The sequence below is a fragment of the Leptinotarsa decemlineata genome, unplaced genomic scaffold (genome assembly GCF_025532065.1).
Source record: "Leptinotarsa decemlineata unplaced genomic scaffold, Ldec_3_MD MMD2_P_RNA_scaffold_5, whole genome shotgun sequence".
Lineage (NCBI taxonomy): Eukaryota > Metazoa > Arthropoda > Insecta > Coleoptera > Chrysomelidae > Leptinotarsa > Leptinotarsa decemlineata.
The window spans coordinates 11167542-11194072 of NW_027412532.1; the positions used below are offsets into that span (position 1 = coordinate 11167542).

At 32.4% G+C, this 26531-nt stretch overlaps 2 protein-coding genes across 2 annotated transcripts; both read left to right on the forward strand.

Annotated features, from left to right (window-relative positions):
• Positions 1-7749: 7749 nt before the first annotated feature.
• Positions 7750-14155, forward strand: LOC111506397 (larval cuticle protein LCP-17). Its single transcript, XM_023161453.2, has 3 exons — positions 7750-7892; positions 11513-11622; positions 13824-14155. The coding sequence occupies exons 1-3, from the start codon at positions 7878-7880 to the stop codon at positions 14077-14079; spliced, it is 381 nt and encodes a 126-aa protein (XP_023017221.1). The 5' UTR covers positions 7750-7877; the 3' UTR covers positions 14080-14155.
• Positions 14156-14604: 449 nt separating this feature from the next.
• Positions 14605-26222, forward strand: nbs. Its single transcript, XM_074169536.1, has 8 exons — positions 14605-14757; positions 14834-14949; positions 15001-15137; positions 15666-16078; positions 16636-17176; positions 17248-17326; positions 20860-21399; positions 24735-26222. The coding sequence occupies exons 1-8, from the start codon at positions 14727-14729 to the stop codon at positions 24903-24905; spliced, it is 2028 nt and encodes a 675-aa protein (XP_074025637.1). The 5' UTR covers positions 14605-14726; the 3' UTR covers positions 24906-26222.
• The last annotated feature ends 309 nt before the right edge of the window (positions 26223-26531 follow it).

Here is a 26531-nt window from a genome sequence, read left to right on the forward strand (position 1 = left end):
CATTCAATGGCCTCTTAGTTTCACCAATATAGGATTTTCCGCACTCACAGGGTATCCGATAAATGCAATTCTTGCAATCGCAGTCTGCGTTTGGTGGCCTGGTTTTCGTGAGGCTGCTACGGATAGTGTTACCGGATCTGAAGCACACTTGTCTCGTCATTTCATTTGGATTCCAGGACATAGGCTACGGAGGCACATCTTCACCGGCAACAGGAGGTTGCATATCTCAATGAGGATCTGGAAGTGATTTCGAATTTGGGTGAAAGTAACCAGGTTTCAATTCAATGCCACAAAAATCCTGCCATCGATATTTCCAAGAAGATAAATGTCTGGATATAATAATGTCAGGTCAGACAATTCCGCTTTCTGCTTCGATAAGTTTGTTGGGATTGAAATGGACACTAATATGTCTGGATTTCATCCATTCGCCAGACTGAAGACCCTAACATAACGTGCCACCTTGATAGCCTGGAACATCGAATAAAGATTGGAGATTTGTCTCTTTTATATAGATGTTTTCACGGGAAGTGTTCAAGTTACTTGGCACATTTGATTCCACCAAGAGTTCAATTCAGTACACCCGAAGCACGTTCTGATGTTGTATTTGGAACCAATTCTTCTTATCCTTTCCGATAATTTTCCGATGTAGGGAAGTGCAAGCACTGGTTGTGACAGCTTCTCTTCCTTGCGAGGATCTCCCTGTCTTTTAGCCAAAGTCTATTCTACCATCGCTTTGGAGTAACCATTCCGTTGAAGATCATTTATGATGATGTCTAGTTCCTTATCGACACCTTCCTTCGTATTACAGAGCCCGCAAGCACGGTTTACTAGAGTCTTGATGATTCCTCTCTTAGTCGATTGATGGTGGTTGGATTCCTGGTTCAGATACTGTCCTGTGTGAGTGGTTTTTCGGTATACAGATGTTTCCCACTTAGTGTCGGTCCTCTTCACTAATACGTCTAAGAAACAAACGTAACAATAAGATGCTACGTGACATATTCGAATAGATTAACACCGTTACTCCCTCATCTATTTTTAACTATTCGCTTTTTTTTCATGCATTACCTAGTCGCACTTAGTGTCTTTTTTTCCAGTTGTCGTTTAAAAGTATTGAAAATGATTCCTTTTCATACAAATTTTGAGTGATTCTGATATCTTGCAGTGTTCAAAAGTAAAAACGGGTGGCGATTATTTATGTCCGCGCGGTATACTTTGAATTATTGTTCATCAGCAAAAATATGTTCATTTAACACTGAATCGCTCACTCAAAAACTCTTCTGGTTGATAAGATCTTCAGCCATTGATTATTTTGATTTTGTATATGTTTTTCTTTTCTTCAAACTTTTATATTCACTTTACTTTTATGGTCAAATAAATATCATTATTATCATTATTGTTGTCAATGAAAGTGTTTGATTGTTTCGAAACCATCAGACCAACTTAATACATCTATAATATATTGAAAAACTATCGGCGTATTTGCGAAAGTTCAAAAGTTAAATCTTTGAAAAAATACAAATCAAGGATATCAATTTCCATTTTAAGGATGAGTCGACGACTTCTTAATGAGAAGATTATATATCATATAAGGAAGGCGGGTCGAAAATGCAAGATAAAGATCGACAACATTGACGAAAACTTCACCTTGAATTTATCACACAAACCAGGAGGCAATCACTTCGGTAGCTCACTGCGTTGTTTTACGATAATTCCAAATCCCATGCATCTGTGGAAATATAACAGGTTTACGAATGAAACTTCACAAACTGTCTTTTTTTCATTGCAACAAAGGACAAAACACAAACATTGGAAAAGCCTTCTCGGAAAATGTATTTCATATAAACGCAGTTCTCCAAATGAAAGAGCTTTTGAACAGTGGAATTTTAGATGTACTGAGTTGAACCTCAAAACGATGAGCAGTCACAGTCCGTCGCAACGGGAACGGTTCTCAACAGTTCAGCCTCGAGAGCAAGAACGATTCGGGACGGTTCAAGACAGTTTAGGATCATTTCGCAGTCGAAACCAGAACAGAGGATTCATTAGTCGGAAATTATTTATGAACCAATAGCGCAGAACATTATAAAGTTTCAAGCAAAACTATGAATTGAAAACAAGTACAATATTGAATTGTAAACAATGGTAACGATATATTTAGTATGTGGGAAGATATCTAGATATACGTAGGAAGGCATAATTTATTTTAACTTCAATTAATACCACTTACTGAATTTATTTTATTCTTTTTAGTAGATAAGCTTGAAAGGCCTCAATGAAAAATTCATTTTTCAAGGACAGAACACAAGCACTACAGGAAAAACCTTAGGAAGCTCTAAGAGCGGTGCCTGTGCGAAAGTAGCGATTCACATTGGATTTGAAGCGATGGAAATTAAATTCATTTGCAAAAACGTGAATAATTCATTATTTGTGACACTTAAATAATGTCTGTTATTGAATAGTTTGTAGTTGTTAATTTACTGGATAGTTGCAATAGTTGAAGTTGTTGATTGTCAGTGTGTATAACTTTATATTGAAAGTCACTTTCCTATTTTCATGTATTAACATACACAATAAAGTTCTTCTACGAAAATAAGAGTACAGTAGTTCAGTCCGCTTGATTCACGAACTCCAACACGGTGTCTGTGCGAAAGTATCTATTGAAGAGAGACAAATCTCCAACCATTCTTCGATGTTCCAGAGTATCAAGGTTGCAAATAATGATCGCGACTCCAATCAGGTGAATGGAACGTTATTAACATATTTATCTATCACGTGAATATCTAGTGTACGGTACGGAGATTGTTTTCGAAAAAATCAAGCAAAACTGAAATTTTCATTAAAATATCACACATTTTTTGAAAAAGAAAGTTTTTGGCTTTCTACTACTCGATCTTGATACAGAAAAAAATGTGAGAATCTTCCAGAGAAAGGAAGGAAGTAATCAATTTGAAAATAAGTAACTCTATATATGAATGTGTAGATCATGCAAAAAAGTAACTCTCGCACACAAACTTGAAGAAAAAGCCCTCCTGAATCAGCTTCTTTCTTATAAACATTGAATTACACGAAATAAAAAATTCTTTCGAAACAAATACTTATATATGAACACTAAATTATACAAAAAACACTTTTATCTACTTACTCAGTTTGTATTCCAAAAATTCGTTATGGAATTGAATCAGATATCATTCAAATGATTTCTACACAGTATAATTAATGAAAGGTGAAAATTTCATTTACATGGAACACTGTCATCCTCACTGGTAGACATCGATATTTCGCCGTAAGACACTTGCCCTGAAGCTCTACGGTACCAATCTGGATAGCATTATAATGAATGTAATTTTTTTCTTAATTTCTTAACGATGCAATACTGTCGGGCAAATGAAACGCTTTCGAAACCCACTGAGCAACTTCTGTAGGCTTCTCTAATACTTCTTTGTCCACAATATTGGGATGTAAATGTCTTAATGAGTAATGCAATCAAGTGCACCAAGGTAATGTTGCCCTTGATACTTGGTGAGGTATTTGACCATGTCTGGAATGAGAATTTACCAAATAAACTTCAACTACTTGACTTTAGTACCTGAGAATACCAGCGGCACTGCAATTTCTGGTACACAGGTTAATAACTTTTCCTTCAAAGAAAGATAAGTACGACAAAGAAAAGAGAGTGATTCGGTATGTAGCTGAAGCAAACGGTTTTAACCCAAATATAGTTGACAAGATAATTAGAAAATTCAAGTTTCAGGGAAGCACTTCGTAAATCTTCGACTTTTCAAAAAGAGGAGAGTAATAACAAGTTTATAGTAATCCCATATGAACCCCAATACACGAGAGGGCTTCAACAGATATTCGATAAAGTAAACATGAAAGTTGCATATAAAACTTCTTGGTAATCCAAAAGATAGACTATAAAACACAGAAAGGTCGGGGATTTACGAAATAAGTTGTCAAGATTGCAACAGCAAATACATCGGCCAGAGCCGACGAGCGATTAAAACCCACTTCAAGGAGCATTGTGCACACATGAAATACGGAAGGATAGAAAAATCCAGTGTCGCCCAACATGCTCTAGACAAGGACCACAGAATTGGTGAAAACAATCTGAAACTGATTAAGCATGTGCATGACACCAGGCTACTCGATGCCTGTGAGAGTCTAGAAATAGCAAAATGTAAGAACAGCATGAATGGCGATAAGGGACCCATCCCGTTTAGCCCGCTTTTTAATCTTCTGTTAGGAAGAGAAAAATTACTAAGAACTTGCAGGTAGTTAATTACCGAGAAATTCCATATTGGACTTCAGGTATACAACCTCAGGTAACAAATTTTAGTATATAAGGATTAACCAGACTAGACTATGTATCAATTTTCTTTTCCTGAGGGTACTAACTTTGTTGTTGAAACGCGCGTCGAGTGCAAAAATATCAGTTTGGTGTTAGGGCAATTGATTTCGAAAAAAGTTACTCAAGATTTGTTCGAAAGGAAATGCATTTGGCTAGGAATGAGTCAATTTACAGTAGGTATGGATGTTTTTTCGAACTGTCGTTATAGTAAGAGCAGAATTGACATTTTTGGTGACATAAAATCGTAATCTTGTACGAGAAATGCGTAGTCATATGAAAGAAGTTGTTTATACATATGAAGGTAATTTATTCCTTTCTTTCTTCAGAAGTTTCCTCCACTTTAAAAGTTCAAAAAGGTGGTGATGAGGAGTTGAGTATACATATTTTCATCCCAAAATTTCCAAAAAGTAGGACAGGGTTTCACGTAAGTGGAATTTTATTTCAAAAGTCGAGTTCAACCTAAAGGGGGAAAAAATGTTTTGTGTAATTTTCCTTCCTTTCTGTAATTTTTGCGGAAGTTTTTGTTTGGAGACGATGAATATGAAAACGTTCTTTGACCAAAAACTGAGCTCCCCTGAAAATGTTGCCTTTTTGATTCCCAACATTCTTGTTTTTTTTTTCATTCAGAAAACGTCAATATTGTGGAATAGAATTGTATTTCTGGCTTGCCATGAGCAACAAGATTTTCAGAAGCCTATTCTGGAAGTTTCGCTTTCAAGTTATGTATGCCCAGTAACACACAAAAAATAGAGATAGTAACTAATTGAATAGAACTGACCCATACTTGATGAAAATCCATATTAAGAAACTAATCAATACTATAAGAGTTTTACAAAAACCGCGACACGTGTTTCGCTATACAATAGCTTCTTCAAGCATAAAGATAGTAACTAACGAATGGTTCAATATAAATGCTTCAACAATCTTCTGAATACAACAGAAATGCCTTTGTAAAGACATTGACCTCCAATGAGATTTTGAAAAGAAACTAGGCTGAATCGAACAACAAACAACAGGTTTGTAATCGCTTCATCTGCCTGTGAACCAGGTAACCAACCTGCCTCAGGCAGATAGAGCGATTACAAACCTGTTGGTTGTTGTTCGCTTCAGTCTAGTTCGGGGAATGATACTCTGAATAAATTTGGTTTTCAATTATCGGAAATCATCGACTTTATGTTGATGATAGACACTACCGTTGACTGACGAGTGTCCAAACAGCTCGAAATCGGTGTGCCAGTGTGTTCCAATAATTGAAAATCTATTGCCTATGCAAGAATAACTTCAGTAAAGAATCCTGCACTGACATCTATCGAATATAATCCAACCTGCTAAAAGCAGATATTTGACTATACAGTATTTGTAGGTATTATCAGATGGTTTTGTATATTATACTGTTGAAGCTGATTACAGCTTCAGCCACTTTTGTAGCCTTCAAGGAGAAAAACTATAGGTGATCCATTAGTTGGCTCATTGTCATGAATTATATTTGTGTCCTGAAAGTACAGCCTACTATGCTCAATTTCAATTTTTACAATTAGAAGTGTATAATGGACAATTCAATAGTGAGATATTACTTGTGATATACTGTTTGGAACCTTTGGTGTAGTAATGAATATTACTGGAGTTTTTGCCCAACACCAAATCGTTATTTTTACACCTCGACACGTGTTTCGATTACCAAGTGATCATCTTCAAGAGGAAAATAAAACATCCTGTTGAAGATGATCACTTGGTGATCGAAACACGTGTCGAGGTGTAAAAAAAATAACGATTTGGTGTTGGGCAAAAACTCCAGTAATATTCAGTGAGATATTACTTTCATTTCAACCACTGATATAAAGTGAGCTTTAAAAAACTATTAGGAAAAAACATTCAGTGTCACCATATTAATACAATCCACTATAGTGAAGAGGGTAAAACAAATCCACAATTATAGTTCTCAGAACTGGTGCGATTTCTGAAGAGTTTTTCATGTTTGTTTTTATACATCATCCATTGTACTCAATACGAGGTATGTTCAGAAAACAAGGAAAAGGTTCAAATTTCGTGGGCTACGTACGGTCAATTAGCGATGTTTTTTCACTGTTTGAGCTGTTTAGCATATTGAGTTTGTTGGTGAGAATCATAAAAGTTTGAAGTATTTTGTGTGTTTGGCTATTTTCTACTATCGAAAAAAGTGAAACTTTTGGTCATGAAGCGTGCGGCAGCAAAGTTCATTCCAAAATGGCTGAATTTTGACCAAAAAAAAAACGTCGCATGAGCATCGCCCAGGAATTGTTGAATGATATGGGTATATGATTATATTATGACATCGAAACCAAAGTATATTCGTTCCAAAGAGTCCAGGAGAGCCAAGACCAAAAAAGCACGCCAAGGTCGATCAATTGTCAAGATTTTACTTACCATTTTCTTCGATTACCGTGGAGTAGTGCATCAGGAGTTCTTGGTCGTACAGTCAATAAGTAGTATTGCTTCGAAGTTATAGGCCACTTGCGACAAACAATACGAAAAAAACGTCAGCTTTTGTAGAAAAATAATTCATAGCTTTTGCATCACTATAATGCACCTGCTAAATCGTCATTTCTTTTTCGTCATACCGTATTCATGGCTCGGCCACGGTATTCACCAAATTTTCCACCCTGCGACTTTTTTCTGTTTCCAAGATTGAAGAGGCCCATGACGATTGAGGAGAAAAAACCGATTCGCTCAGAGTGCTCGAGGACATACCAAAAACTGCATTTCAGAACTGCTTCGAAAATTGAAACAAACGTAGCTACAAGTGTATTATATCTGAAAGTGACTACTTTGAAGGGGACAAGTAAAAATTGATTGAATAATTAAATATTTGAAAAAAAAATGAAAATTTACCTTATTTTTTTAACATAATTCGTATGAAATGAAATTTCAAAGCACATTTCCAAATTATATTTCTTTAAAAAATACCCCAAAATAATATATTCTCGTGATATTCTTTTATTTTTTATTTCCGTCAGTATATTTCATTATTTCCAAAAATTAAACAATTATTATTAGTCGAACAACTACTCGTTCATTTTACCAATACAGAAAAGATGGAATTGCGTTTTTAAATGGTGTAACTGGATCTTTTAATAAACGATTACGTTTCAAACTTGATTAACAGTAATCAAATTATGACACGCAAAGAGGACTCTCACTGTAAAACTCCGCGGGCTTTTTTCTGTCTTGTTACGATACTGTTGATAGCCATATCAATTAATCAAAAGGAATTCACTAACAAAAACTGACAAAAAAAGTCAAGGCGAAATTGCGGTGTAACGAACATCACGAGTATCCATCATCTTTATCAAGTAAACAATCTGAGCTTCCAAGTTTCCGAATATATTCAAAATTTCGTAATAAGTGCGTATATATTCATGTTTCAACCTTAAACTCAAATTCCATTTTTTATACATAGTAATTTCTCCTCATTATTAGGGAGGGTGCAGCTTATAAAAACTCGTGTGAATTTTCCATTGGAATAATTTCAAGTGGTGTTCGCGAGTGTTACAGGATGCTCAAATTGTTGGTAGGTATAAATGTACGGCTTTCTTCATTTCTTATCTGAACTGAGGCTCGTTGAGAAGTTGGCATCATATATTTGAATAATACAATCAGTAGGACACTATTTTTGTCATTACATTACTAAAGTTTGCGTGAATGTTTGGTGTATTTCATACTGTGCAATCCAATGGTTGATTCAGGTAGACTCTTTCTTCTAATTTTCATTAAAAAAAATTTTAATTAATGCATATTTTTTTACATTCGTATTTTCTACTTTCTTCTCTTCCGGATGATTTCCATGTTTCTCGCACTAAAAGAAAGATAGAAAAATAAAAACAGCAAGATCTCAATTAAGCATTGATCATATGGATTCAAAAAACGTTTTCAACTGACACAACGCAAAATAATTGTTTTCAACAATCAATTATTAGTGTTTCATGATTTCAGTTTTTCAAACTCCAAACTGCAAGTTGTTCAAAATTATTTGAATTTTCAGTTTTACTATTATAAAGAATTGGAAACTTGAGAGAAAATGAGAAAATATAAAAAACTCAATTTATAAACGATGGTACTCTTTGATAAAACATACGTAGATGTTTCTTTCGTTAACAAAACTGAAGAAAAATCCGTCATGAAAGTATATTTTGGTATCAATATTGTATGATTGATTACATTGTGTAGTTTCTTATTTCCGTCGGAAAAGCTGATTGTTTTCTTTCAGTTCGTATCTGAAAGAAATATCTGTGTATGAGTTTTCATTGAATTAATTGATGGATATAGCCGTTACTACTTGATAGAAGATCATCATCATGAGAAATAAAACTTCCTATGTTTTGATACCAACTGTATTTGTAACTAACGTTACAACAGTAACGTACGAATACAAGTGGTATGAAAACATAGGGAGTTTTATTTCTCATTTTCCATGAGTTTCCATTGTTTTTTCAGTCTTCTTTATAAATAATTTTTCAATCGCTATTCTATACCTTCGTCAAAAGACTCAGCTCAGAGTTTGATATTTCATTAACAAAATAAGAATAAATTTGGAAATAATTAATTTTGCCAGGCGCTAATAACGTTAATGTACAAGTAGGAACTATGAATGAAAATAATAAATTCAGTAAAGATCTTAAGATTTTTTCGAACCTTCAATCGGTCAAATATAGAGTGATATTAAAAATATTAGAGATACTTTTAATCATTCCATTCCTGTTTTTTGTCCAATTCCTGTTATCAATTCTATACAAATATATCAACAAAGCTTTTTATTGGGTATAATACTCTGAGAATTTATTTTTTGCAAAAGCAAAGATAATTATTCTCCTCAAATATTGAACGAGTTATTTTTTATGAAAGAAATCAGATTTTTTTATCGACCTTTTTGGGAGTTTCCCACCTTCCACAATGTGATGTAGAAAATGCAAACTTTTTGGTTCACTCCGATAAGTTTCTGAGGAAATTCGAAGTAATTTTCACAAAGAAAAATATAGTATTCATCAGAGCTTAGAAATTAGAGAGGTACTTGCCTTAATGTTCCAAAGGCTTCATAATTGGAAAAAATCTAATGAATCTTTCAATTTTTTTCTTTGGCTCGTTTCATTTTCAAACTCGTTAGATATTCATCGAAGATGTTTGAAAATGAAACGAACCAGATTATTTTGATTGTCATCAAAATTATGATAATTAAAACATTTGAATTAACATTTGAATTGAAAAGTTGATCCTATTCACCTGTGTGAAGTTCTTCATTGCAATTTTTATATTTTTTCAGATTCTGGAAAGTGAAAAAATCTTTAAAAAATGTAAAATATATTATTCTTTTTCTTGAAAATAGTAATAAACTTCCAAATGGACAATTTACTTTCAACATGTTTTTTTATTATTCGGTTGACTTCAGAATTGCTCTGCAAACCATGGTCGAAAACCTGGAAAATAGATTTCACACAGTTAAAATAATCATCAGTATAATTTCTCAGCTTTATTTTGATTGTCATCAGAAATATGATAATTAGAACATTTCTCTTTGTGAAAAAATACTCTTGATTTACACAATAACTTATCTGAATGAATTAAAAAGTTGATCCTATTTCATCTGTTTGAAGTTCTCCATTGCCATTTTTTATATTTTTTCAGATTATGTGAGGTGAAAAAATCCAAAAAAAAGTCTAAAAAATATTATTTTCTTTCTTGAAAATATTAGTAAACTTCCAAATGGACAATTTACTTTCAACATTTTTTTATTATTCGGTTGACTTCAAAATTGCTCTGCAAAACATGGTCAAAAACCTGGAAAATAGCTTTCACACAGTTAAAATAATTATCAGTATAATTTCTTAGCATTATTTTGATTGTCATCAGAAACATGATAATTAGAATATTTTTCTTTGTGAAAAATACTCTAAATTTACGCAATAACTCATCGGGATGAATTAAAAAGTTGATCCTATTTCATCTGTATGAAGTTCTCCATTGCAATTTCTATTTTTTTTTTATTTTTTCAGATTGTGGGAGGTTAACAAATCCAAAAATAATCTAAAAAATAATATTTTCTTTCTTGAAAATAGTAATTAACTTCCAACTGGACAATTTACTTTCAACATATTTTTTATTATTCAGTTGACTTCAGAATTACTCTTGAATCTAATAAACGTTTCAGAAATATTTTTCTAATTAAGTAGATAATGGCAACGAGTCCACAAATAATTTTGAAACATATTTCTGGTAACTTGCTAAAAATATTAGGAAAATAGTTCTTGCTGTTTTAGTTAAGATTTGTTTGGAAATTGAATGGAACTGGCCGAAGGAAATCCATATTCGTTTACGAGATTTATTTTGATTTTCACGATAGAAGGTTCACAAAACCGCAACACAACTTTTGACACACAATAGCTTTCTCAAGCAAGAAATAAAATAGCTTTTTCAAGCAAAAAATGATCTTGGAAATGAGAACCAAAATATCTATATAGATATTTTTCAGAACAAATTTCGTTGTATGAATAAACCTGTTTAATGGTTATTGATTTTTACATTGACATAGAGAATAAAAACTTCGTGAGAATTGAAGAAAATGTAGAAGAAGAAATATAAACAAAAATTCTTGTATATTCTTATGATGCACTGTTTGGAACCTTTGGTATAGTAATGAATATTACTGGAGTTTTTTCCCAACACCAAATCGTTACTTTTAACACCTGTTAAAAATAACGATTTGGTGTTGGGAAAAAACTCCAGTAATAATCTTGTATATTGATGGAAGAATAAAAATCAAATATGGGAGAGATAAAGGTGTTATTGCAAATATTAAATATTTTTGAATGAAGTAATAGAAAACACGTTGAACACCGTTCAACATATTCATAATACTACAGATGAGGAATATTTTTTGTAAGTTATGAGTTGATTTTTCAATAGTTCTATATAATTGGGTTCAGAAGAGTTTGACAGGAATTTTTTTTGTCAACTTCTATTCTATACAAATTGACAAAGGAAATATCCGTATGGAAAATAAAGAGACGAATCAAACTATTATGTTTTGCATCTTATTAACAATTTGACGCTATGGCGTTTGTCCTCTGAGGAATTGGTCTGAAACAACTGGAAAGAAAAATTAGTACTTGATTTTTAGTTTTATTATTATCATTGCAGGTAACAATAATGGCTGTGATAGCCGCAGCTTCAGCTGCAACTATACCGTCGCAATTCTCGACCGTGAGACATTTTCAAGAACTCGAACCTGATGGATCTTATGAATATGCGTGAGTTTCATTTACATTCTACGTTTCCCGTTCATTTTCACGTTTAAAAAGTTAGTGGGTTGATCTATTTCCCTCTCAATACAGCCTACTGATGCACTTTTGTTTGTTGAGTTTCCTCTAACTCACAAAAATTGTCCTATACTTATATACCAGATTCGGTTTAAACAATTTTCTATCGACTATCTACTTTTTCTGCGAGTTTCTCCCTTTGCATTCTCAAGAGAAATCAAACCATTTTGGATCTTTAATTCAATCAGATCTCTCATATTACCCTATAGCAATATAGGTACGTCATAGTTTTCCCTGCACTTAATGCTGTACTTTCAATTGAATGATTAATTTTCCTATCACATATATGCAGATTTCAAAACGCTAATACAGTACTCAAACGAAATTTTGTGATTCCATTATAATTTTGTTATTGCATTATAATTTGCCACAGCTGGTATAGACGAATCTATAATACTTCACCAGGTCCCCCTATTTTTTTATCGCAAACGGATCCCAAACAGAAGATTTCATAGGTGTTCGAGTCGTTTTCTACCAGCAGTGGCATGCATTTGGGTATTTAATAAAAAATACTTGTTTGAAAGTTGTTGACAATGTTTCATGGGGAATTTCATTCATTTCGACTTCTATTGTTTAATATGATTATACTATAATATAATTATACTATATAAATAAAATTCAAATGAATAGCTGAAATATCAATTATATTAAGCAATTAAGCAAAAATATAAAGCAATGAAACTTGAAATAAAAATACAGTTAAACGAATAAAATAATATACAAATGTCTATAGAGTGAAAATGAAAAAAAGGAATAAAAATGAAAATAGGCAATGAATTGAAAATGAATTGAAAACTTAAAAAAGATTTCAAACCAAGTTAGTTCACGATGTTTTGATTGTTAATATCCACAATTGTCTTCGGGTCATTATAGAATCATATTGAAGAATGGAAGTCCGAACTAATGAAATTTATCAAAAATACTTGTTGAAACGTATAACTTTGTTTTTTTTTTTCATATACAATCAATATTGTTATAACATTTCAATTTAAAATATTTACATAACTTATTTAAGAAGATATTGGTATAGGTTAGGTTAGGATAGGTCCAAATAAGTGAGTGGGTCTATTCGACCCTCCATCGCAACCCGCAAGGGTTTATTGTGGCCCACAAATATTCATACTCGACCAAACAAACCCAGCTTCTTAACGAAGCCGATTAGTTTGTATGATGAATGGTCTTTCAGGTCTGATGGTAAGAGTACAGCTCTGCCGAACTCTAAAAACCTGATTTGGTCCCCAGTGGGGCAGGCATAAAGTGTGTGCTCCGCTGTTTCATCATTTTCCAAAGAGAGGAGACACACACTGTCTTCCGACAGTCCGAGTCTCTGCATATGATGATTCAAATGACAAGTGACCTATAAGAAGGCCTGTTAGACATCGTAGTTCATCCCTACTGTAGTCCAACAACTGTTTGGTATCAAGCTTCGAAGGGTATAAACGCCTTAAAGTGAACCAGTCCTGAAAGATTCTGGCAGAAGTCCATAAAGCTTCTTGCCATCCAGGATATTGGTATGAAGCTTCGTTGAATGTCATGATTAAAGGTTTTACAATTTTCTCAACTGAATGCTCTAATTTTGACATGTTATCCTCTTCTATTCTAACATAACATTTTTTTCATTTCAAATGTGTTTCTTCTTGCAATGTCATCCTTCACTTGAGTAGAAATGTATTTCGTTTCTGTGTCATCTTGTCGACTACATATTCCATGAAACGAGCTTCATTTGAACATATTACACACAATAGTTTTTTAACCATACTTTCATCAAATGGAATATTTTTTTTGTCGAAGCCACTCTATGATATCCGCTTTTCTCCTTGCATTAATTGGTATTCTTTCTAATTTTCTGGATTGATAACTTGCATTATCCATCACAATCACAGCGTTGAGTGGATGAGATCTAACTTCTGCTGAAAATATTCTTCAAACGCATCAACGTTCATGTCTTCATGAAAAGATATCGAACAAACCATTCGACATGGATATCCAAAAAATTGTGTCTTCAGGTAATGTTTGTTCGTTACATAATGAAAGTGCACGATCAATATCTAAGCTTATTAGTTTATCAAACCCCCATTTATTTATTTATTTATTTCAAAATGTTTTATATCAACAATTTTCTTTTCTCTCAGGTATGAAACAGATAATGGTATATATGTTCAGGAAGAAGGAAAGGTTCGAAAAATAAACAAAGATGGTGTCGACTTGTTTGTTCAAGGATCTTTTCTTTACACTTCACCAGAAGGTCAAGAGATCAACTTGAAATACACAGCTGACGAGAATGGATTCCACCCTGAAGGAAACCACTTGCCGACACCACCTCCCATACCTCCACTCATTCTCAAGGCGCTTGCATGGATTGCAGCAAATCCATCGAAAGAGTATTAATTTTTAGTTAATAAGGTAGATTATTTATTTAAGTAAAAAGTGAAAATGTCATTGAAATATAGTTGCGAGTACAGTATCTAGAATTTCATTTCTGAACCCATTCTTGACAACACATGAACTTCAGCTGGATATCCATTGCATATTCAATGGACGTTCGGGCTATAACAATATGTTTGCTGGAATATTATGAGAGCATTGATAACTCAATTAGGAACGATCCCTATAATAAACTAACAAAAACCCCATTTCCTAACCTAGCTTCAGAAAGTTCAAACCTAAATCACGTCTATGGGGACGATAATTCTGCAGTACCTACTTTTCGAACCACTCAATTTCATATTGATAACGTGATTTTTTTTTCAAATCATCATGTTGCATTCTAGAGACACAAGTGTTGATTAAGTACGAGTAGTACATTTCGCTTGTTACCTGCCATAAATGTTTGCCAAATGTGTGCAATCAGAACTCCGGATAATAACATTATTGTTGAACCTAAATTGCGCCTGAACAGGAAGCATCGGCCAATAAAGAAGAGAGAGAGCACCTAAAGACAATAATAAGAAGAAGAATGTCTGTTGTCAACCTTTTTCTATCTGAATATTTGTTATTGTTTTGATATGTGATAAAGGCTATATTGGCAAGGAAAAATGTTATATTTACTGGAAAATAAAAATGACGGTAAATATTATTGAATAATAACTAACTGATGTATTTTCTATACGAGTTTTGTCAAAATAATGTTCTCTTGATTTAGGAAAAACATTTTATCTGCTGAATCAAAATGAATTTGTTATTGGGCGAAAAGACTGTGATATTCTATTACAAAATGATCAGTCTATTAGCAGAAGACATGCTATAATACGAATAAAGGTAAATGATGGATGAGTGAGGATGTATCTTGTATTATTTATTTTATTTTAGGAGAATCATGCAACACTTGAAGACTGTGGATCAAAGTATAAAACTCAATACAGAAATAAGGAAATATCTCCAAATGAAGAGATCAGATTGAAAAATAATGACATTATACAGTTTGGGGTCATATCTAGTCAGTTTATGTAAGATTTCAGTTTTAGAGATGTTTATTGTTTAGAGGAAATATTTGTTTTGACTTGTGCTTATTTTTAAAATATATCACATATGAAGTCAAAACCTACTGATACTGTGATGTGATAGTACTTTTTTGTCAATTCAGCCTTATTCCTAATAAAACACTACACAAACTACAAATGCGGAGTCAATTGTGGAAAGCACATTCTATCTCGTCAGAGGTCATATAAATTTTTCAACGTTTCATTTGTTTCTAGTTTAACTTTATAGTTTGCTGGAAAAGATGCAATTTTACCAAAATTGAAGTAGCCAGTGATCAAAGGTCTGTAATAAATGATTATGAAAAGAAAGCCCATTAGTCAACTTTTGAATGGTAATATCTGCGAAAGTAGATTGAAGCACCAAGTTTTGACTTGAATATTCGTTGAAGTCTGAACATTGAAAATGTTTCCAAACTAGTTTGAGTTATCAAAACGAATATTTTCCTCTGATTTGTTGAGAAACATTTTATTTATTAATTGCTACAATTTTTTCAGCTTCAAGGTGCAAAATTTTGTAACTAGTGGTACACGCTTGAGTAGTATTCATAAAACTAAATTAAAGAAGGACATTGCCCTGCTGGGAGGACTATATACAGATAACTGGACTTCGGAGTGCACACATCTAACTGTAGAAGAAATAACTTTGACAGTTAAAGTTTTGCATGCTCTCATCGATCAAAAACCAATAGTGATTCCAGCTTATTGGTCCAAATATGTTGAAAATATTAACAAAAGATTGCCACCTCCTAACATTGAAGAGTATCAAAATCCACCAATGGCTGAGGCTTTACTGAATAAAGTAGAATTGAAGAGTAATATCACCAGGAAAGAATTGTTCAAAGGAAAAACATTCATGTTCTTGAAGGAAAAATCTAAAATGCAAATGGAAGATATTATCAAAAAAGTAGGTAAGTTGACTAATATCAGAAAAATATTCATATTTATGATAAAATATATTGATTAAAATAGTAGGAAACCTTCAAAACAACCCAAAACCAGTAGAAAATTGACAAATTATACATTGCAATGGTAGAATTTTCGTTTAGAAACCCACTTTGGCAGAAGTGGCAGTTTCAGCTCATTTATAGACAAAAAGTTTCTGTAGAAATGATTTGCATTTTTTTCCAATAATTACTAAAATTCATAGATGGATTTCATTTGTCTCTTGGTGAGAGCAACCTTCTTTGAATGTTTTTTGCTAATAGTTTTTTTAAAACTCAAATGAAAGTAATATCACTGCAGTTTCGTCCTATAAGGACATTTTCAAACTCATACAATAAACTTTAATGTATAAGTTTGAAAATGTCCTTATAGGACGAAACTGTACTAACGTTAGTTACAAATAAAATTGGTAAAAAACATAGAAAGTTTCAATTCTCTTTTCTTCATTAAAAAATATGTTTGAGAGAACATCGTTTAGAAAAAACTCTAGTATATGAATTGACAATATTTTGTCATTTCGCAGGAGGTGCGGCGATGTCTTGGGAAAAGACTTCGATACCTCTAGCAGATATTCTCAACAGTCAAAAAGACTTTATAATCATACAAACTCCCAATCAAGAAGAAGACACACATTTCAACAAAATAATCAAGAATTTCATTAAAAAAGGCCAAAGGACTATCCCTCTTCAAGAAATAGCAATGGCCATAGTTCACGGTTCATGTGACAAAGATTGTAATCCAAACTTCAACAGGGCAGAAGAGGTATTTCCAACCTCGAGAGCAATAGAACCTACACAAAACAATGCCCTTGTACCAAATACAGAAAGTGAATGTTTCTCTGAGGGTATTTGTAAAATAGAAGGTGAAACACGAATGATCATTCCAGACACATTCGATCCCACAATGGAAGCTGTAAAGATAAAAAATCGAAAAACTGATACTTCCAAAGAAAAAACCGATTGTGAAACAGTTATCGAAAAGGATAGTTCAAAAAGGGTTAGGAATGAAACAGAACATGGTAATCCAATCAAGAAATTGAAATTAGAGAAAGATAAAAGTACAAGGTGAAAAATTGTTTAATACTTTTGCCCTTGCAAAAAAAATTATTGCCTTTGTAAAAAAAATATATTTTTAGGGAAACGGGTGTGCAAGAAAGGAACAATAGTACAATAAAAGACAAAGCAGAAAAGCAAAATGATAACTTCATTTCAAAGGTTTGTAATTTTAACTCTTCCAGAGTTTTTATGTTGTAATCCAACTTAGAATCGTATAGTAGAAAGAAGAATGATATTGTTACGTTTGTGTGGGTTCAACTCTATTACTTTACAATTTTTGCAACTTTCTACTATCGCTTTTAACCCCGTCCCTTGTTTCAACCATCTCTCTGAACTAAGCTAATATCTGGGAATGCCTCGCCATTCAACACTCTAATGGCACACTTGTGATCATTCTTCCAACTGTTCTCACTGCCCTGCTATAGAGAATTCTTCTTGATACTTCACCCTTGTTGGATAACACATTCCTTCATGTTCTATGCAAGCTTCTTGATGCTCTTTCTTGCTCTGATTGTGAATACCTCGCTGATCCATAGGCAACTTTTTACTTCTCGCCATGTTTGCCACATAATTTTTTAGCACTGCATTTGAATCAATATATTTTTCGAATTATTCTGATGTCATAACATGCTTTACTCAGTCTACTACTCAAAATGATCATTTATTATGTCTTTTTTCAACACTCACTTGATGGTTTCATGTGTAGTTGAGATATCTAATTAAGATGTGATTGTTTTTGGTAAACATTTGTAGATTGATCTGAAGATTTACTAATTTTCAACAAGGACACCCTGTTAACTTATAATAGGTGTTAAGGAGCATTAGGTTTTGTGTATTTTTGGTATATGGCAGTAACTTATTGGAGTCAACTAAAAAGTTTGGCCTTTCTACACCTATACTAAAACCAATAATGATTGAGAGTAGAAGTAAGCCCAGTTGACAGCAAATCGGGGGCGTGCTTATTAATTTTTGAGAGCGTTTAGAATGAAAGAAAAATTCTTAGTACAATTAGTTAAAATATTCATATACATTTTTTATTTATTTAATTAAAACTTTGCAATATCGTAATTTACCTAATCGTAAATATATATATATATATATATATATATATATATATATATATATATATATATATATATATATAAACGTTGGTCCAAGACAAAGATGAAATTGGCAAAGGAAATCTATATATATATATATATATATATATATATATATATATATATATATATATATATATATATATATATATATATATATATAACTTTTTTTCACTATTGGGTTGCAGCAATTGGCAATTGATAAGTGAACTCTTTATAACTATTCTCAAGCTTTCGAGTAACTTAAACTCATCGTCAGGGGTACTAGAAAATACAAATTACAAATTTTTGATAATAGAATATAATGTAAATGTACAAATTTTCGACTAATCTTCAACCTCAGATTCGTCACTGTTGCTACCGCTATCATCAAAGTGAATTATGATTGGTTCAATATTGTGTTCAATACGGTTGTCTACGTCCCACATTTTTTGCTCCTCTTTTAAAACATGCTGCATGCATTTCTTCCAGTCTTCTGCAGAAACAGTTCGAATAGCTTCTTGTAGGTGATGTTGCATGTCCACTAATTTAAATGTTCTGTTTTCTCGTGCCACATATCCTTTTACTTGCGCCCAGATTAATTCTATTGGGTTTAATTCGCAGTGGTATGGTGGTAACCTTAAAACTGTAATTCCACGACTTAACGCCAATTCATCCACTGCGAATTTTTTATATTTGTCTGTGTGTAATTTTGTTAGCTGAAGTAGTTCTGCCTTTAAACTATCTTTGTTATATTGGATGTTCTTATTAATTAACCATTCTTGAATTGCTACTTTTTTCCATGATTGTTTCGGTAATGGTTCTAAATGTCGACTATGGTATGGGGCATTGTCCATGACGATGACAGACCCAGGTTCCACAAGTTGAATGATGCCTTCAAACCATTTTTCAAACACCTCCGCATTCATCTCTTCATGATAGTCGCCTGTTTTCTTAGATTTAAATATTAATTCACCATTTGGTAAAAATGCACTGTCGCTTCCTATATGCGTAACTATCAGACGACTACCTTTTAACCCAACTGACAAACCTTCAATAAAGGCTTGTCGTGCACTTGTTATATTACCATCCTGCTATACTTTTTTGACCGTATGTCCTTGGTTAACCCATGTCTCGTCCATGAAGTACAATTTTTTTTGAGCTTCCGAAATTCGTCAATTTTTCTTAGATAGTTTCTTCTCCATGCTATTATTCCTTGACGTTCAATGAGAATGCTTTTCCTGTCAACTTTTCCGTACGTAAATTTCATTTCGTGTACAAGTTTCCTAAAAGTTTCTTTACCCATTTTTGGGATCAATTCATAATCGCTAAGTGCCTCCAGAACTGTTTGTAGTGTGGGCAGCTCATTTCTGAAAAAGAAACTGTGAATAGTTCTGCGTATACTGGTTTTGGCTTCTTCATCAACTGTGATTTTTTTTCGTCCGCTACTAGTTTTTGGCGTTTGTACGTCCACATGAATTTCTGCTTCTCTTAGTATTTTGTAAATCGATGATTTTGGTACACCGGTATAATCAGAGCACATATCAACTTATTTATCTTTTGTAATTGTGGAACTTAATGATGTAGAAATGCCCGGTTGGTTATTCGGAGGTACACACGTAGAATTACAAGCTTAAGCACTTAAACGCTTAAACACTTATTAGCACTATTATTTTCACCAATTGTTATCACAACACGTCGATTGCTGACTAACTTAACTGTAAAACGTACAATTCACGCTGTATAATTCACAAACCAATGATACGCTCATTACTGCAAGTACATTAGTAAGGACTGCAACGATGAGATGGAAGTTACGGTAAAGTGACAAAGACAGAAATATCGTTGCGTACAGCGTTGCCACTAGTTGTAATAAATATCTAACACTATACAGAAAATAATGAATTTTAACTGATCAGTAATCAGGAAATGTATAAGTATTACTCATTACAAGCTCATTACTGATTTTTGTCATAAATAATACCTTTTAATCGTACTAGTATTGTGTATTATCTATAATTTGCCACAACCTACAACTCTACTGCTTACTATATTTTGATTCTGCTATAAACTGGTAACGTAAAATTCAGATATGACAACGCGCTTTACTCTCAATCATTATTGGTTTTACTATATATGAAGTTTTTCATTACAATTTTTATTTTTTTCGCCTTGTAGAAAGTGAGAATCTCAAAAAAAAGGTCAATAAAAAAATTTCGAAATTGTTGATTGACTAAACTTGCAATGTAGTAACAAAGTTTTTCTGATATTACTTTGTTGATTTTTAATTCTGAAGATGGAGCTAGATATAGGTCTTCGTAATGTTACGATAAGTGCCCTATAAAATTTATAGCTCTTTTTTATAGTCAAAATTAAATAAGACAAGTTACTGAAGAATAGAGAACATTTTTCTCAAGTAAAAATATATTAAATTTGCACAGTAACTTGTGCTTGTGACTGCTTCAAATAACACTTTAATCTTCCACAAAAATTATTTCCAACACTCAGTCTTATTTTTAGAAATGAAATATTTTTGGTAGTAAATGATATTTAATCATTTTCAGTTTCTTGTCCTAGAAAATATTACAAATATTTCTATATCACACTTTTCAGGCTGTTACATCCAATAAAAGAAAAGCAGAACAGTGTGACGCAAGTGAAAACAAAAAAGATGATAACAACAAACCTTTTGCGATGTTATTGAAAAAATCTAGAAAAGATCCAGAATCGACATCTAGAGTAATAAACCCCTTCAGTTTAACGAAGAAATCCAGTAAAGAAGTATCTCAAATATCTGATGACAATCCTTTCAAATCATCTGCACGTAAACCATCAGATGAAGAAACTCTACCGAATATATTTTCTAGTACCAGAGTAAATGACAAGTCACCTGAAAAAACATGCAATTCCTCAAGTATATATAAAATTGAGAATCACGAAATGAATTATATGTGGATATCGAAAGAAACAAGTAGGCATGTGAAGAATGAAGAACAATATGATACAGAGATGCAGAGTTTCATTGATTTGTTCAAAAATAAAGTAATTGTTGATGTCATGCCAGATATCTCAATTCGATCTCGAAAAAGTGGAGATGTTACAGATGGGGCAGTCACTTATGGTAGTGGAAACAATTTCAAGAGGTTCAAGAAGGTATATCTAAATTTTGATCGATAGATAGATTATCATTAACATTAATTTTATTCATCGTGAAATCCACATAATTAAAATTACATAAATTTATCAGACTAGTCAAACAGTTTAAAATACAAAGGGTGCACTTCAAGATAATTCGAGACTTCCACTATACTTACACTAATACATTCAATCCACATTACATCTGAAATTTAAAAAAATCATTTAAATCATAAAAAGCATGACTTGCTAAAAATGTTTTTTAAGTTTGTTCTTAAAGTTTAAAATGTTTTTTGACTCTAGAGTTTTGTCTGTATCCAATATGTCACCGAACTTGTTATAGCATTTAACTCCTATGTGTTTGGGAGCATGTTGTGCAATTTCTAAGCGTGAAAAAGGTTGGTGAATGTTTAATTTGTTTCGTGTATTATAAGAGTATAAATCAGCATTTTTTTTTTTAATATTTGATTATTTTCTTTGACATACATTATAAGTTGCAGAGTAAATAAACTTGGTAGTGTAATTTATTTTTTAAAAACCTCTTTACACGATGATGTTGGGGTCATTTTGTGCATGGCTCGTAATATTCGTTTCTGGACTGTAAAAACTCTATTGAGATGTGTTGCTGAACCCCAGAATATTAAGCAATATTGAATAGTTGACTGCACCAATCCATAATATACAAGCTTCAATACATGGGGTGATACTGTGTCTCTTATATTTCGGATTACATAACACAGAGAACTTAGTTTTGTGGTTACTGTGTTCACGTGCGTTTCCCAAATGAGCTTTGGATCTAATGTTACCCCCAGGAATTTCATTTTATCAGCGACTTCAATAGATTTGTTGTCAATATGTAAATGAGGATTGTAATCAAATGTCATATTTTTTGGTAGAAATCGCATATATCTCGTCTTTTCTGCATTCAATGTTAGGCCATTTTCTTGACAGTATTTACTAAATTCAGGAGATGCTTTGTTGCAGTTCTCAATGAGTTGTTCATACTGAGGATGTGTTTTGTCACATCTGCATATTTTATGATTCTATCAGGAGTACCACATGATCTGTTAATATCACTGATAAAAATGATAAAAAACAGAGGCCCGAGTACCGAACCCTGAGGCACTCCTCTAGAGGTTTTCATTGACTTGGACCGTTCATTATTAAGAATAATCGTTTGAGATTGATTTGAAAGATATGATTCTGCCCAATTATGTGATTTACCTCGTATCCCCACACCTTCCATTTTCATGAGTAGTAGTTTGTGATCTACTAAGTCAAATGCACAACTTAGATCATAAAAAAGACCAATAGTGTTTTGTTTTTCGTTGAGTGCCTCGTAAATAAAATCCAATCCATCTCCAATGGCTCCAGTGGTAGACTTAGTTTGAACCCATTTTGAATTTCTGGTAGTAGATGAAATCATTCAAGATAGTTAGTCAATCGTTCGGAATATGCTGATTCAAATATTTTAGCGATGTGACTTGGCATGCAGATCAGACGATAGTTGGTCAAGTCACTTGCCGATCCTTTATTTTTAAAGACTGGTATTTCTTTGGATTCCTAAATATTTGAGAACTCACCTGCAGTGAAGGATTCGTTGATTAATTAGGACAAGAGCTCAGCGATGTATCCAGCAACACATTTTATGACTTTGCCACTTACCTCGTCGATACCTTCCACTGGTTTTGATGTGGTTTTTTTTATTAGAGTGATTACCTCTGGTGGTGTTGTTGGAGGAAGAAAGAAGCTCAAGTGAAATTTATTGATTTCCATATGATACTTGGGAATTGCATTATTATTTTGATTCTTTTCTATAAAATATTCATTGATTGAATTTGCCATATTTTCAATAGGTAGGTTTTTATTATTAACAGTTTTTATTATGTTTGATAAGGGTTGATGTATTTTGTTATGGTTTTCACTTATTATTTTCCAGCTTTCTTTCATGATATTAAAGCTATTTTCAAGACGAGCATTATTCTTTTGTTGCAAGTATTTTGATGTGATATTCTTTTTTAAAGGAATTGTGACTTTGTGTGTAGTTAGAGTTGTTTAATTCCTTTCGTAGCCTATTCATTTCACACAGCATATTGTGCATATCTTTGATGTGTTTGGGAAAATCATTGTTTCTACGAGTTTTTGTTCGTTTAGTTAATTTAGGGAAAACTACCTTATAGTGGTATAAGAATGTTTCGTAAAATGCTGATATTTTTTCTTGAAAGTTTACCGCTGAGTACATATCTATCCATGCTTCCCTTGATAGTATGTTTCGGAGAGTATTTATCTTAGATTCGTGAAGATTACGTGTGGAAATGTATTTAATACTACTATTTATAGTTGAGACTACTTTGAAAGAACCAATTTGATAAGTGTGGTCAGACAGAAAAGTATCAATTACTTCAATGTTAGTTAAGTTGACATTACTAAAAAATTAGATAGATCACTGTTTCTATTTTTCGGGTTTGGAGGACGTCGGTTTTTGGAATTTTTTCCTTATGCATCCATGTATGAACCTCTGAAGAAGTTAGCCACTTGTGCCAGCAAAACGTCAGGATGAAATTCCTAAAATAGACGACCATGTGATGAAAAATTGTGATAGATAGATAATTTTATTCATACCTTTGATCAATTTTTATGACATGAGATGAGAGATCCTAAAGATTTGATGAAAAGCTACCGTTCAGATCGACAACACATGAAACCCGATTGATTATTTATAATGTACCACAAGGGACAGTTTTTGGTCCCTTGTTTTCCTCTACTCAAATAGTTAATTGACAATGTAAAGTGAAGGAACAATAATCAGTTTCGCTGATGAAACCACCATTTTTTATGAGGAAAAAATATCAAAGCAAGTGAAAATAAATGCTGGTTCAAATGTAACAAACTTATACTCAATACAGGGAAAACACATCTCTTCAAATTCCTAATTCAAGTGGAATCAGAATTCATATCCTAATTTTATATATATTTTTTAATATTTTGTATTTTATAAGTGACTGACTGTACTATGAGGAGCATTATTTGCTAATAAAGAGTAATAATAATATAACAAACTTGCCTTTGACTGCTTCACAATTCAATAAATTCGTGAATTAATTTTCCCTAAATTTCATTCTATTTGAGACACCTCAACTTGATCTCTTTTATCTGAGTTCCAAACTGCTATTCATTAGATAGATTTTTCAGAAATAAATAATTTGTAGGACAGATGTATCAACTGAATTGATGTTGAACCTTCAAAAAGCATTTCTGATTATTTCGAACGAGTAATGATACATATTATTTGTAATTATGAAAATCGTTCATCTCATAAACATTTATGGATAACCATTTCTTCAATGTTGCAGGTAAGACCACTCTACCCCCAAAGTACGATCATAGGAAAAGAAAACTTTGTGGCGAGATTCCCAGGCGAGACGACTGGTATAAATGACACAAGAAGAGTAATACCCGATTCAGATGATGAATCTGAGACGAGAGTCAGTAAGAAAAGGCCTCCGAAGAAGTTCTTCATTTGAATAAAACCAGTTGTGTGAATCCACCTAATCATTGGGATATAATGAAATAATTCAACAATTGAGTATATTCTGAAAATTCTTGCTTCATCAAATTCGGTTTGGTCAATGAGTTAACCATATACTCAATCAGTTTATTTGCTAACCAAAAGTTATCTAGATGCAGTGGCTTATATTGAGGGGTACCTAGGGCTCCTTATTAAAAAAATGATATCAATAGTTGTTGGTAGATAACTTAAAATTTCATTTTCGTGGGAAGCTATCAACAGAATAATTCTTTCAGGGAGATAATTTCACAAATTCAGTTCAGTGTAGTATAATATATAGCAGTAATCTTCATACCCCCCGTAACATACATACTTATATACCTCTGTCTAGATGTCATGAGGCGTTAGGGGGATAATTACTCATGTGCTTACAAAAGTTATCAATATGAACATTTCATTCCAGTAAGATTGGCTGGGAAATATTTTAGGGATTTCGATATATAATCTACATTACATCAGTACAAGAATTATTGATTTTAAGGAAAAAAATCTTATTAAAATATCTTCAAGGACTGAAACCTGAAATGCAACCATTCATTGGTTACTAAATTATTTCAGTCTTGTGTGAGGTTAGCCAAAAATATTATTTTTACCTAGGAGTAAAGTACCTTTATTTTTGACAATATCTTAAAAGTGTTATTACATTTACAATTTACAATAAAAATTACATTTTGTTGTTTTAGATAGAGAAAAGTTATCTCTTGAGATTTCTCAAAACGTGATAACGTTTCAGTTTCTCAATATTATCAACCTATTTTACATATACAACTTAATTTTTTATTCTTTTCATTCTTTTTTGTAATAAAGGTATTTCTCTCTGGAGCAAAATTCATATGTTTTGAGAAACCTCGTTACGACTGTTGTGCAAACCTGAATTTCAGGTTTGCACAATTTTTTGTGAATAATGTTTTTCCGAAAATCAATAATAAAAAAGGTTTTTATATGATTACAACTTACTGAGACATACTGTATATTTTGTTTGAGATATCGAGATTTCATAAAAGTTTTCACATTTTTCATTCAATATTCAATGATTTAAACTCAGTGCATTATTATATTATTGTAAATTTCATCAACGTGTATTCTGCTTGATAATTACTGCTGTACTACATAAAAAAAATATTGATGTTGAGATAGATTTCATGTCATTCTGTATATATATATATAACTGTTACATTCTAGTTTATCATTTGTTTCATGTATATTTTAGTTTACAGCATATCTGCTGAAAAATAGCATTGTTTTAATGGTAAATATACTTCATTCTTTGAAATTGTATTTGTTTCTTCAATTTTCTTTCTTCTCAACTAAAATTTTTCGGACTGTGTACCCGTAGCCAGAAAAATCATTGAGCTCCCAGTCTTAAGGATATAAAATATGTAAATTTACTTTATATAAACTACCTATCCATAAAGTTTTTGGCACACAGACTTCGCCAAAATCAAAAATTATTATTGCTTTTGAAAACTTACCTGAATAAATCATTTCTTGGGCGGAACTAATAAATCGGACTGTTCAGCTATTGTTACCTTGATTCTTGACCGATATCAAGCTAAGTAGATGCAATGACATCTCCCCTTAC

Excerpts from the sequence above, each read along its gene's own strand:
- LOC111506397 (XM_023161453.2), top strand. Across the intron at positions 11,623-13,823 it reads GATGGATCTTATGAATATGC|GTATGAAACAGATAATGGTA; the intron begins GTGAGTTTCATT and ends CTTTTCTCTCAG.
- nbs (XM_074169536.1), top strand. The coding sequence starts at position 14,727 with ATGTTATATTTACTGGAAAATAAAAATGACG. Across the intron at positions 16,079-16,635 it reads AGATATTATCAAAAAAGTAG|GAGGTGCGGCGATGTCTTGG; the intron begins GTAAGTTGACTA and ends GTCATTTCGCAG. Across the intron at positions 17,327-20,859 it reads ATGATAACTTCATTTCAAAG|GCTGTTACATCCAATAAAAG; the intron begins GTTTGTAATTTT and ends CACACTTTTCAG.